The sequence below is a fragment of the Etheostoma spectabile genome, chromosome 15 (genome assembly GCF_008692095.1).
Source record: "Etheostoma spectabile isolate EspeVRDwgs_2016 chromosome 15, UIUC_Espe_1.0, whole genome shotgun sequence".
Taxonomy (NCBI): Eukaryota; Metazoa; Chordata; class Actinopteri; order Perciformes; family Percidae; genus Etheostoma; species Etheostoma spectabile.
Genome location: NC_045747.1, coordinates 13637857 through 13651287, shown reverse-complemented (window position 1 = coordinate 13651287; position 13431 = coordinate 13637857). Strand labels below are relative to the sequence as shown.

The 13431-nt window shown below is 41.4% G+C and overlaps 1 protein-coding gene across 9 annotated transcripts in view; it reads right to left on the bottom strand.

Moving 5' to 3' along the window:
* srcin1a (SRC kinase signaling inhibitor 1a) overlaps positions 1 to 13431 on the bottom strand; it is a 102221-nt gene that overhangs the window by 11938 nt on the left and 76852 nt on the right. For 6 of the 9 annotated variants that reach the window (XM_032538624.1, XM_032538632.1, XM_032538625.1 and 3 more), the window contains 11 exons: positions 12819 to 12979; positions 10293 to 10468; positions 9223 to 9353; positions 8241 to 8388; positions 6629 to 6932; positions 6208 to 6469; positions 5639 to 5778; positions 5189 to 5341; positions 3354 to 3440; positions 2251 to 3180; positions 269 to 406 (listed from right to left, as the gene is read on the bottom strand). In XM_032538624.1, the coding sequence (XP_032394515.1) occupies positions 269 to 406; positions 2251 to 3180; positions 3354 to 3440; positions 5189 to 5341; positions 5639 to 5778; positions 6208 to 6469; positions 6629 to 6932; positions 8241 to 8388; positions 9223 to 9353; positions 10293 to 10468; positions 12819 to 12979 (2630 nt within the window). The remainder of the gene's footprint in view (positions 1 to 268; positions 407 to 2250; positions 3181 to 3353; positions 3441 to 5188; positions 5342 to 5638; positions 5779 to 6207; positions 6470 to 6628; positions 6933 to 8240; positions 8389 to 9222; positions 9354 to 10292; positions 10469 to 12818; positions 12980 to 13431) is intronic. The other 3 variants (XM_032538629.1, XM_032538630.1, XM_032538631.1) reach the window with 1 other exon arrangement.

The following is a 13431-nucleotide window of genomic DNA, read 5'->3' as shown; positions in this document are numbered from 1 at the left end:
AAAAAAAAACATTGTGCCATATTTCTTGATTTATAGCAGGCACAGATTATTGCCTTTTTAGAACGGTCATCATTTTCACTGTTATGATTTTTACACCCCTCTTTTGTCTTTTTTAAATTCCTAAATAAGGGTTATGGCCTTGGCTGCCACCACCACAAAAGGCAACCAATACAGAGAGTGCCCGGAAAATACCGTAAAGTCCGTCTTGACAGGCGCCACCAGATAAAGCATGCATTGGCCTTGACAAAGCTAAATATAAAGATAATACCTGGTGCTGGCCCTGGATCTTCAGGAAGTCGTCTCTTCTGCCACTTTTAGTCTTGTCTGTGCTGTTCTGCTGCAGGTGCTTTAGCTTGGAGGCAGCTGAGGAGTGGAGGACCTTACCAACACTTGAACTATTCCCTCCCTGAAAGGAGAGAAGAGACATCGACATCAGACCTTGGACACACAGTACATGCTCATACATTTTATATCTCTTCAGTGCATTCAGTTTACACATTGCACACACATCAGACACACATTAACTCAGCGTACAGAGTTTGGTCCCAGCAAGCAAGTCGGTCTCCTGAGACCAATGAGGTTTTTAAAATCAAAGCTTGTACAGTGGCTGATACAACTGATCAATCCAGTTCACAGAGTTTCATAATCCATCAGTAGAAAATGACAAAGACGAGAATATAGAAACGCAGCATCAAACTAAAGTTGCGTAGCCCAGCCTTACCGCAGTATCCACAAGACAGTGTGCTTAATGACCTTTCCTGCTGAGTTACTCTGTCGACTGTATCTAATACGCACAAAAACAAATATCAAAATATCCATCCAACTGTGCATCTTCTGTACATAGAGACATTAGCTGAAAGGAAAACTAATAAAAGATTAACTATAGTAGCGTCAAACAGCCAATCTTTCTCTGCTGCGGTAATTCAAGGCAAAGAAACCTGTTGGTTTTCCTTTTAAACCCATTCTTCTCTTGATGAGATGCTGAATTTTTGAAATGCAGACATAAAATATACAGTATATTTTATGCTTTATTTATTTTACTTTATTTATTAAAAACTCTAGTGTAATGGGGAATGAAAGGAGATTGCTTGTCAGTGTGAATTTGGTGACTACACAACATTGAACACGAGTAGGGAGAATGATCATGTTAGAATGTTGAACGTAGTTGAAGTTGGAGTGATGAAATAATGTGTAAAGACACTGTAATCCTCAGCCATGCCTGCGGGAATGCTCCCTGACTCTACATCAGAGGGCTGACACTCACGACAGTGCAACTGTCAATTATTGCAGCCCTGCCCTGAGTGGGAAGCTACATTCAGAGCAACAGGCAATACTACGCAAGCTGTCAAGACATCTCACTGAAGTGGCAGCTGATACAGGAACCAAATGAATCTTTTGATAATCACACATCTTTTGTTGTGTTACGGTCAACTGGAGGTGAAAGAAACATGTAGTCATTAGATATTAACGTGGTAGAAGTGATATTTGGTTTTGGCATAAGACGGATTACTGTCCTCATACAGGTTCATGAGTAGTAAGATTGACAATGAAGTTGCTCTCAAATTTTTAGCTTGACTTTTTTGCTCTATGGTGTTATTTTTTTTTAATAATGTTTTTACAATAAATGTTTTTACATTAAAGTAGTCTTTCTATGTACTGGAAACAAATGCACCAAGTCACTTTTAACATGTGCAATAATAAGGTGACACAGTACATGAAATATACCCTTAAGCTTGATTAAATAAAGCACAAAAGCTGATGTACAAAGCCACATCATTATTCTTTAAACAGTTTCTGAAGGAAAGAGTTGATTTCAAGACAGAACAAAGATGAGAAGATAGAGCTGACAAGTAAAAAGGAGGAAAAAGAATAAATTTAAGAGATTTGTATCATCTATGCTTTGTTTTCATTGCCTGTGTGGTGTAACAAAAGGTGAAATTGGGTAGATTTACAGACAGAAAACAGATGCCAGGGCAGATCGATAAAGAAACAACTAACAACTCTGGGCTCAGCAGGATAGCAGCTCCAGCACTAATCACAGAACAGGCAAGTAGGGAGGAAGTCTCTTGTCTGTCCCCTTCTACAAATTTTCGATTTCAAATCAAATTAGATGCAGATTTAGTCGGTGAGCAGACACCAGAAGCTTGAAAGTTGAAGTTTCAACAGTCACCCAGAGAGAAGCAGTAAAGAAAGAAAATAGAGCATGCTGCTTCAGAGCAGGAATCTGCACAGCAGGTGTGAGCAAAGAACCTGGATCGATGCTGGGTTGAAAGATGACGGCTTGGGTGGTACCGGTGGCTTCTTGGTCTCTGAGGTTCGACTGCCTGTCGTCTTTACAGGAGTGCTTTTGGTGGTTGTCTCAGTGTAGAGCTGCTCTGCAGTTGGATGGCCACTGATCTCTATCAAGGTGTTCTCCAGCTCACGAATAGTCTCCTCCAAGCTGTCCAGCCTCATGTAGGTGCTGCATCGAATATCTTCTCTTGTTTTTCTTTGGCTCTGGTTGGATAGACTGTCCATAGAGCTACATGACCCACTGGACTTAAGAGTAATGTTTATTGATTTCTGCTGTACCTCAGGAATCTTAATTTCAGTGTTGTGCTGAAGTGTCAGCACTCGATCTCCCGTCTCTATCCCTCTTCTAAGAGCCTCCACCAGAAAGCTCTGCTGGCCCGAGTGGAGGGAGGATTTTATTCTGGGTTTGGGCACTGGCTTGGATGACTCCAAAAGGGAATACAGCAGCCTGTAGGCATCCCTGACAGTTTTTTCCTCTCGGAGTAGTACTAGGAGAGGCCGGCCAGTCAGCTGAACCTCAGGGACTTCATTAGTCTGTGGTGAGACAATCAGGATCTGCAAGGCTTCTCCGATAGTCGTGCAGAGCTCCATGGCCTCAACGGGAGACACCACCCTCACCTCCAGCTCTGTCAACAGCAGAGCGACTTCCTGTTTTAACTCCATGTCATCTTTAAAACAATGCTGCTCTTGCTGAGAAGTGCTTCCAAATGAATCCCTTTCTTTTGAAAATGTAGTCTGGTAGATGGTGTGGTGACTAGTCCAATCTCGGGATGGACTCTCTTCTACAGGGTTGTTTGCTGAATCTCTGACAGGATCCTCTAAGGCAGTCGGCGAAGCTGGCAAACACTCTGTCAACACGATGTGGGGAACAGGAGACAAGCGCCTTCCCTATAAATAAGTAAAGAACTTGTAGTTTAAATTTAAACACAATGAACTGCACTTAGCTTTAGCATAATCCAACAACTTTCTGTTTGTGATCACTGGAGACTCTGACAACCAAAAGAAAGAACAGTTCCTATTTAACATAAGTATGAGTATCTTAACATGCGTGTGCTCCTTACTGTTGCAACTGATGTGCTGCCTGTGTGGTCTGCCAGATGCAGCTCTCTCTTAAGTCTAGAGCAGTCCAGTAAGGCACAGCTAGACAGCTGTTTGACACACGTTTTTACTGCTGGTCACACACAGTAACTCACTCTCTCACACACCAAAACACACCACATCAACTGTAATCCCACATCAGAAAACACTAACACAGAATGTCCTCATGTGGTTGTGAAGGACTGATGCATTCTTTACAAAGAAACTCAATGTGCATTAGGTTTGTGTCCAAAGTGCAATGTGCCAAGGATGCTTTCTGAGGCAAAGTGTGCAGTGTATGTTGTTGTTGTAGTTTAATTTGTGCAAAGATAAACCTGCATTAATCAATATTCTCAATTGTCATATTACATCAAATAAAGAAGATAAGGAAAGATGTTAAATGTTAAAAGCATGCCAAAATCACAGAAAAATTACCCCCCAAGTATTCTAGCCATAATGACTATTTAAGCATCTTTAGCAAATTGTTTTGGGTTTACAGCACAATTGCTTTATAGTTGAAGCTTAAAACTATTATCAACATCGGCAGCTAAATTTCCAGCAAAAAAAAAAAAAAACTTTGTATGCGCTACCTGCACAACAGACAGACAAAATTTGCTAATAATAATTAGCTAATAAAGAAAGTTGAGTAGCGGATACTTTCTTTGGGAAGATCAAACCAGAGGGAATTTCGATTTTACATTCATGAAGTGGTGAGAAACACACGTCTCAAATGAATGCTAATGTTGCTCCTTGTCTGCTGAATGTGAATGCAACTGTCTGTTAAATTTGCAAGCCAGTGATATGGTGACGTTTGTATGACCGCAGGTTTTATTGTTTTTCTTGCCCCAGAGTGGCCAAAAAATAATTAATGCAAGTATTACGTCAAGGTGTGAGTACAAATGACCACAATATCAAAATAATTAGATTCTGTATATGGGCGTTATACTTGGTTACCTAGTCTCCACAACAGTTTAACACAGATAATGCAATTACAAAACTGCAAAAATTGATTACCGGCTTGTGTGGAAATAAAACTCTCCTCAAACACAGCATGCACACACATCTATAATTAGTGAGAAATATTATCTCCAGAAGGAATACTTTATGTTAATTTCTGCTTGAAGAGATAGGAGAAGTGGATGTGGCTGGAGGCTGAGCAGTAGCTGGTGGTTTCTGTCAGTGGTGGAGGGGTGAAGAGGAAAAAAGGCTTATGAGGGCAGCAATCCACAGCACTCATAGAGTTACCTCAGTGCCTGAGGCCTCAGAAGGCCACAGGTCCAGTCTGCTGGGGGGTACACTTTTCCTGCTGCAAGGGCTAACAAGCAAGGCAAGGGGAGAGGGAAGAGCGAGCCTGAGCGGGGCTCTCTCAAACAGCTGGAGAGGGGAAAGGCAGGTTCAAAAGCGGTCATAAAATGTAGAATAAAAACACAACAGCCACTGAATAATCAAATATCTGTTTTTGTTGACTTTGTGTTCCGTGAAATTTCAGGGAAGCCATCTCAAACACAGTCCAATAAGCCATCAGGGTCCATCTGTCTGGCTGTGATCTGTGAGCCCTGGGTGATGATGTGTGTGACTGAGCAGTATGTGATCTTTGGGCTCTCCCAGTGCCAGGGGCAGGGGGACATATGGCACCTGCTGCTTGAACATGTGGTAATGATGGTGAGCATGTCTGCTTGTGAGTATGTGTGCGAGCAAAAGCCAGTAGCAGATTGTGGATGTAACATAAATAATAAAAAGAGAGCAGTTTTCTAAGCCATTGAACAACAGCCTATTAAGTATATGATGAACATAATACACAACCCATGTTTCAGTTTACCTCCAATTCGGCAGCGATTCTCTCCTCCTCTCCTTCCTCCTTGTCCCCAGAGGCCAGTGTGGGGGGTGTAGACGCAGGACGGGGGTTTTCAGACAGGGTCCTCCTCAGTTTTACATGAGGCTTCTGACCTTCAGTCTCTTCAGATTCAGACTTCTACAATCGCAAATACACAACAAGGCTTTTAACACATTGGAAGCAAGTCTCCGACGCTTGCAGCTTCAACATGTATTGCTCTCACAAGAATATTGTTTAGGTCTACAAAACAATAGTTTAGCACCGATAACCTTCTTTCTGAGTGGGAAAACTAATGTGTTGATATTTACATTCAAAGAACATCCCTGTGAAATTAAAAGACGTATTTGACAATTAAATTATTTAGTGGCAAAATCCTTACTTTATGTGATGCACATTCATATTACAAATGTAATTTGCGAATTATCTCCGTCTTACCTTTATACTTTTCCCAGGAATGAGGGGCTCTCCACTGCGGCTGGTTATGCCTGGAGAAGACGGGAAACTGCGTCTAGGTGGTGGAGGAGGAGGAGACTTGGAGGGTTTTTCTGTGCGATACCGCGGCACTGTCAACTCATCTGGAAAAGGAAGTAATTCAGGCATCTTGGGAGAGGACTCATACAGTGACAGTGGCATTACAGTGAAATCAAGACAAGCTATGAGGCAATTGCAGACATTATATTATGTGTATTGTGTAAAACCTGCTTTACTCAATAGTAAATGTTGAGTGACGTATTCATTTTATAAAACTAACGGTCTTAGAATCTATACTGTATCTCCAGTTTTGATTTTTCCTGTTTCATTTCATTGTAGGGAACACGTTCTTAAGTAAAACTGATGACCTACAGGGTTTGTAAACAATTTAAAGGCTAATTGGAATAATTTTAAAATGGACAATGGTTACCCTGAAATCTGCTTTTCTTAGCTCTCAAAAAGATGACAATTTGAAGAGGCAATATTTTTGTTTGATAATGATGCAGACTGTTTTACTGAACTCTCCATCTCACCAGAGCCACGCCTTGATCCTCCCTCTTTCCCAGAAAGCTTGTGCTGGGGCTTGCTGACGCGGTGCTCTGGGGTTCCTACCCCACTTTGGGGGATCTGGGAAGATGGTGTGTTAGAGGAGGGCTTGATTTGCTTGGCAGCAAAGTCCAGGTCTGGAATAGCTTTTAATAACTCAGCCTGGGTCTCTTCCAGCAATCGGTTGATGTCCTGGGCACTGTACTGGGTCAGACTAGCACGCTTCTCCTCCCAGTCCCGCTCTGCTGCCTGTGAAGTGCAGAGACTGATCTAAACACTTTATAAACACACAGCCAATGTAAGGTTGCAGAACTGGTGTGACTATGATTTGATATGATCTGTAATACAATGTAATACTATGTGAGCAGTGAAATCAAAGAAGAAGATAAAAACAGAAATAAATCCTACCAGTCGGACCTCCACGGATAAAGCTTTGTCAGCTAAAGCACGGCGTTCCAGCTCCTCCAGGGCTTTGCCTTTGTGGGGAACAGGAGGATGATTGTCCTTGTGGGGGCCAGACAGGTTGCCGTGGCCACGGCTGAGGCTGGAGTGGGGGCTCCAGTTGGACAGGCTGTTGCCGCCCCCAAGGTCATTGATGGTGAGGGGTGGGCTAGTGGTGAGGTCAAAGTCTGAAAACTTTCGCAAGTCGTCGTGCTTTGATGACGGAATAGAGAAGTCCTCCTGCTTCTTCCACACTCCATTATTTGCTTGTCTGGTAAAAGATTGAAGATGAATTCATTAATCAATTTTTTTAAATGTAACACAAACAAGAACATGAATAATCCATCACCTGAAGTGAAAACAAGTGTTGCTGAATGCCCAAAACTTTTTTTCAAAGCTCAAAACACTGTGAAGGGTACAAACCTCTGCCAATACTGAATAATTCTCAAATTATCTCTCTTTCACCCACAAAGACGAGAGGATAACATTAATTTGATAAGCTTGTTTCATAAGTGAGGTTAATTAAACTGTGGGTGCTTTTTGGACACAAGGCTGATTAGATAGAAATATAGACGTGTCATGAATGAAAGATAGAGGACAAAATGCCTGAAGGCCCACTCATCAGAACATTAAAAAGTATTTATTCATGTGCCTGAAAAGAGCCTTTACTAGGGTGTAACCCATAAAGCCAAGTGGTCACATTAATACTAGCTGCTTGAATGAACGCTTCAGGACACCTCTTTTTCTACATAAATTATGATTTTAAAGTGTTAATATTATGCGTTTTGGCCTTTCCTTTGTGTCATATATCTTTTTTGTGCACGTCATAGGTTTACAAAGGGAAAAAGCCCAAAGTCCACCCCAAAGGAACTTACCATCTCCAACAGAAAAACCTGTTCACAAATTGCTCCAAACAGCTCTGTTGAAGTCCAGACTTTACTTCCGTGACGTGTGTTACAAAGTGACGTACGTGTGTCTCTTTGTAACACACGTTATAATGCTTGTCTAGCTGCCAGCTTGGCACACCCTCATACTCTGCTTCTGATTGGGTAGTTATCCTAACCTAGCTACTGTGCATGTAGCTAGGTTAGAACAGAAGTGAGATGCCTCACTCAGTAACTAAAACAGAGGGCTCAACACAAAGGGTGAAAAGAGGAGCTGCAGCAATGTGCAAACAAAAATATGGTGTTTTTTGAAAATTAAACCATGTAAATATATTCTGATACTAATACAATTATGAACCTCAAAATGAGCATAATATGAGCACTTTAAAACATTGCTCTGTCTCTGAACTTTAGCTTAAAGTAATAAATGTTTACTGGTGGAAATCTTTAATCCGATTCTACAGCATTATCTAATCAATATTCCTTGGTCCAAGGCCTGTCTGTCCTCATTTTATAAAAATCCATAATGTTCTGCTGACACACAAACAAAGAGGGGTGAAAACTAAGTCAATGTAAGGACAGTTCATACGAGTTATATCTACATTTCGCTTCTTTAATTCAACCCAAATTGTCTTTCCTTAACTAGCATATAAAGCACTGCTGTACTGTTGCTCTTAGTCGGAGAGGGTTCATACTTGCGCATGGTGGCGAGGGTGTCAGTTATAGTCTTGCAGCGTTTTAAAAGGGCATCAAGCCTGTGTGGCTCTTCTTTCAGGAATTTGACAGCCTCCACCTCCACCCTGAGCACCACCCGCATCTTACTCTGCAGGCCTGGGAACTGATCTGCAAGAGAAAGGAAAGGAGTCACACAGGAAGCCAACCATGTTCCCCTCAAACAAATCAATTCCACTTGAAAGCCTTTTTGGTAATCAATAAAAAAAAAACACTGAACTACTGTACATGGTCAGGGAGTTCATTAAAACATCGAGCAATCTGAGATTAATTAATTGTTGACAAAATGACTGTGGGTGACTTTAAGGTCCAATGTGTAGAAATTTCTTCCATCTAGCGTTGAGATCATATATCGCAATAATCTCTCTCTCGCCACGCAGTTTAAAGTATGCATTACAGCCACAGTAGCCGTCACGCTTCAAAAAGCCAGTCTTTTGCTCTTTTCAATATCCTTTTTCTTTTTCTGGGTGAATACTCCTGTTTATGAAATTTGGATACTGAATACATGTGGTCCTCTATGTTTCCTTTTTCAAACTTGCAGGGGCCGAGAAGCGACGATACCCATTAACAGATTGGCAGCACTAGTGAGTATCATGTGACAGTGAAAACGCAAAAGTCGGAGTAGTATATTCTGTATGTCCCTTACCAGCTAACGTATTTCAAGATGGCACATGAATATGGAGCGTCTATCACTGTTCATGCAAATGGAAATGGTAAATTTCAGGCCAATATGAGTACTTGGAATTGATGGTGGTGGTAAATATTCATGGTAAAGGACAAGTTTGTGAACGGGCAACACTGATTTTGATAATGAACAACTAAACACATTACACACTGAACCTTTAAGGATAACCATTGCCTTGGTGAGTAAGTATGCACTGAATGCAACTGTGCTTTCTGTTACGGGCCTGTGCACAAAATGTGAAATGCGCCAGCATGACTCACTTTTCAGTTCTGTGAGTGTTTCTCCCAGCTTTCTCAGAACAGTGGCCTTCTCTTCCAGCTCCTGCACTGTCACCAGCTTGTGGTTGACAGACGACTCCTTCTGGATCTCCTCCACTGACTTCTCCAGGTCACTGACATGGAACAGACAAAAGGCTGAACACCAAGGAGTCCTCTGCTACACCTACATTTTACTGAATATTTATCTCAGAATTATGCTATTTGAGTTTCAGGAAGAAAAAAAACAACTTTCACCAATAAACTGTCTCTCAATCAACTGGCAGCAAGACCAAGAGTTCTGGACAGCTGAACTGGAGGAGTGTGGACGGGTACTCAGAAGTTTTAAAACAAGTGAGGTGAAAAGTAGTACAGAGAATCTGTACAAATATGCATTTTCTCAGCTCTAATATTGAGTGTGTGTCTTGTCTGTTCAGACTTACATCAAACAAATCAGCCTTAAGTTATTTAATGAATGAAAGTTCCATGTATAATTAACTGAAATAAATTGGCCATTAGCCAGGCTGAAAAACCGACATTGATTAGCAGAGATCATCTTAACAGTACAACCAATTAATTTGCAATCAAAACGCCGCTCAGAGTGAGATTCAGGACATATTACTGCAGAACATTTCCACATATGAGACAAGCAAGTTCCACATATGAGACAAGCAAGTTATCAGATTATAAAAATCTCAAGGTAGCTCTCTGCTCTGGTTTTGCAGTCACTTCAATTAGTTGCTAGACCGTCTCATACCTCAAATCTTAATAAGCATCTTGCTCTATGCCGGGCTTAATTACAGTTACAATTTCATCCTATCACTGTGTCACCCTGTGAGTCATCCAATTATAAAAAAAGATATGAACTTTGTCATGTTTGAAGCAATTATGAAATATGTAACGTAGGATTATTTATTTTTATATATTCAACACAGACAAAAAAAATCATTCATACTTATACTAGATAAATCACAAATGCATATAGTCTTCTTTTAATAACTAATATTTGGATTATTACTGATTTATAAAAACTAAAGATTTAATGAGAGGACATTATTGCTTATCCTTTTACTGACTGGAGCTGCTGGATGATGAGCTCCTCCTCGTTGAGGTACTTGAGTCTCTCCTCCTCCACCAGGAGGCGCTGTCTCTGTAGAGGATCCTCCTGTTTCCTCAAGGCATCGGCCACACGCAAGTTTAGCTCTGCTTCTGTCCGCTTCAACAGAGTTCGCACCGAATCCTGGTTCTCTATCTGCGTGTGCGCACGCACACACGCACACGCACAAACACACACACACACACACACACATAAACAGATAAATGTATTGCTCTCACTTCAGCAGGGGCAGGCCATGTTGTACACTCAGCGACTATTTGGAAATGAATTGTATTAATGTTATCCTTGCTAGCCTCATGAGAATAGCTTGTTAAGGATGTGACATAAGCTAACGCTGCCATAGCAGCTAACAACGGGACAAGAAAGAGGTAAATTGCATTTGTCTAAGGCTTTTCAAAACCGACCTCAGCAATTTACAGCAACTAGACATTTTATTTTGCTCCATCCTTGAGAGGACAAGCTGCGGCCTCTTTACTTTTTTGCTGTAAGACCTTCTCTGCCTTGTTATGCCAGAAGAACAATTTCCACTATTCTTGACTATTTATGTGTTTTTCAGTGATTGCTTGTGAATCTTTAATTAGCCTTGAAAAAATGGCTAGATGCAGATGCATTTCCCTCTGTGGTGTGTGTTTCAACTCGTGCATACATATATGTTTCGCCTAACAGAAAAAGCCGAGATGCCCTGAGGAGAACAAAGGCTGTCCATGACAGAAGCACCTAGTGTGAACTGAGCTCCCTCTCAGTGTTATGAATGGAATATTCTACAGGACTACTGCATGTAATACAACTCCCTGAGATGAAAACACCTGGTAAGCAAGACAATTCAATAATTGATCAGCCTTATGTTCCAGGAAGTGAAACAAGACAACAATATCACTAACATTTGCATTTACACAGTATTCCCCATTATACTACCAATGATGTTGCAGATGCATAAGGCCAAATACAGGGCATATGAGTTTAAAAAATATATAAAAGAAAGAAAAACACATTTTTAGATATTTCTTATCTTGCAGCACTGTGCTGCCTCTCTCCCAGTTGCTTCTTTCTCCTGCACACTCCCTCTGTATATTTCATGAGCCAATGAGCCATGTCAAATTTAAGCCGGTGGCCATTGACATGGGCAACAATATGGGTCCAGGTGCAGAGGTCACACTTGGGCACACATACAGGTAAAGAAGGCAAAATTGTCCTCTCTGGGTACAGTACAGCCTCTGTTGTTTGGCTCCCTGTCTCAGCCAGTTCAAGAAGTCCTTTTGACTGCTGTCAGGAAACAAATAAAAGCCACTCCAATTGCTCTTCCTATCTTTTTTCCCCTGCAAGAGACTTAAAGGTCCCATGACATGGTGCTCTTTGGAGGCTTTCATACAGACCTTAGTGGTCCCCTAATACCATATCTGAAGTCTCTTTTCCAAAATTCAGCAGAATTACAGCCACTAGAGCCAGACCCACAATGAGCTTTCCTTAGTATTTGCCATTTCTGAGTCGTTAGCTTTTGAGGAGGAGAGGTGGAGGCTGGGTGTGTTGCCTTGACCAACTGCCACTTTGCTCGTTTGTAAGCCATGATGTCTCTCTCTCGTGGGTGGGCCAAATTCTCTGGGCAGGCAGAGCAGAGAAAGGGAAGATAACCTTACCCCTTATGACCTCATAAGGAGCAAAATTCCAGATTGGGCCATCTGAGTATTTTATTTTTCTCAAATGTTAAAAAACCTCATAAAGTGAAATTTTCATGCCATGGGAACTTTAAATCTCCTTCTCTGCCACTGAACGCATTTACCTTATCATCTCTTCCTGCATCGCTGGTATCTAAGTTAAATGGGATAAATGAGGACCTCATCTCCACATTTCCGTCAATCCTTTGTTGTGGCATTTCATCAGATTCTGCATCTATCGTGAAATATTGTGTCTCTGTAGAATACCTCGCCATGTGAACTGAGCTTTTATCTTCCACTCATTCTATTTCATTATTAATTCTCAAAAGGCACAATGCCCTCAATGTGTCATGCAGCACAGCTATGTGAACCTGCAGGTGTTATTTTATGTAGGTATGGTATTGAAGTGAAGATCAAAAAAACATCAAAACCACTGTTCCTGCACACAGTACATGTGTGTTGAAATACTGTTTCATATACATTCAACATCCAAAAATGTTAGATAACTGCTGAATGTAGAAAATAACAGAATTCAAATATTGAAGACTAATTTTACTGTTTTCTACAACTTTGGGGCAATCTGTGGAACAAAAGCACACCACATGTAGAGTGCATGATGTGGTCTTACATTCTGTATTACTTGTATGTCAACAGTGAAGTAAGATGGACCTTGCAAAGAATAGGTCTTAGTACGTCATTTAGACCAATACAATTTATGTTATTTGATTAATTGAAAATGAGTTATCCCAAAATATTGACAGAGAAACACCAGCTGGTGATATCAAGTGCAATTTGTCATTTAAATGGATTATCTGGATGGATATACTATATACCTGTATCTTGCGTAGCTGGCCAAGCTGTTTGCGCAGGTCGGTGGCGTTTTGCTGCAGGCCATGCAGGTGGAGCTGCATCTGCAAGCGGCCGGCAAAGTTCACCGGGGTTGTGTTAGAAGGTGGCGGCGGCATCAGAGCTAGAGGTGCCGACGGTGTATGAGCTGCCAATCACAGAGCAGGACATGGGGGGTCACCAGGAGTTCATTGGGAAACAAATTAGTTAGTTTGCTGGGCTGTGCTGTGCTTCGTGAGATTTGAAGTCAGCTAGCATGACACAGTACAAACTGTAACACACACACACCGCACACGGGCCTAAAGAAATGTACATATACAGAAAATCTGGGCACACATGCACACACTGAAACAAATACAGTGTGTGAATGCAAAAAATGTGCCATATTCACAAAACTAAAAGCCCACTGGGAGAAATGTAAGCTCATGCTATTAGTAACCTATGTAGAAGTGCAATTAGTCTATTCAGTAGTGACACACAGGGGGATAACCATGCTCTTATCTTAACACAGGGCTTTGTGAGTATGGCCATTGAGTCCCCAGCTATTCACACACACGCGCGCGCACACACACACACACACACACACACACACACACACAC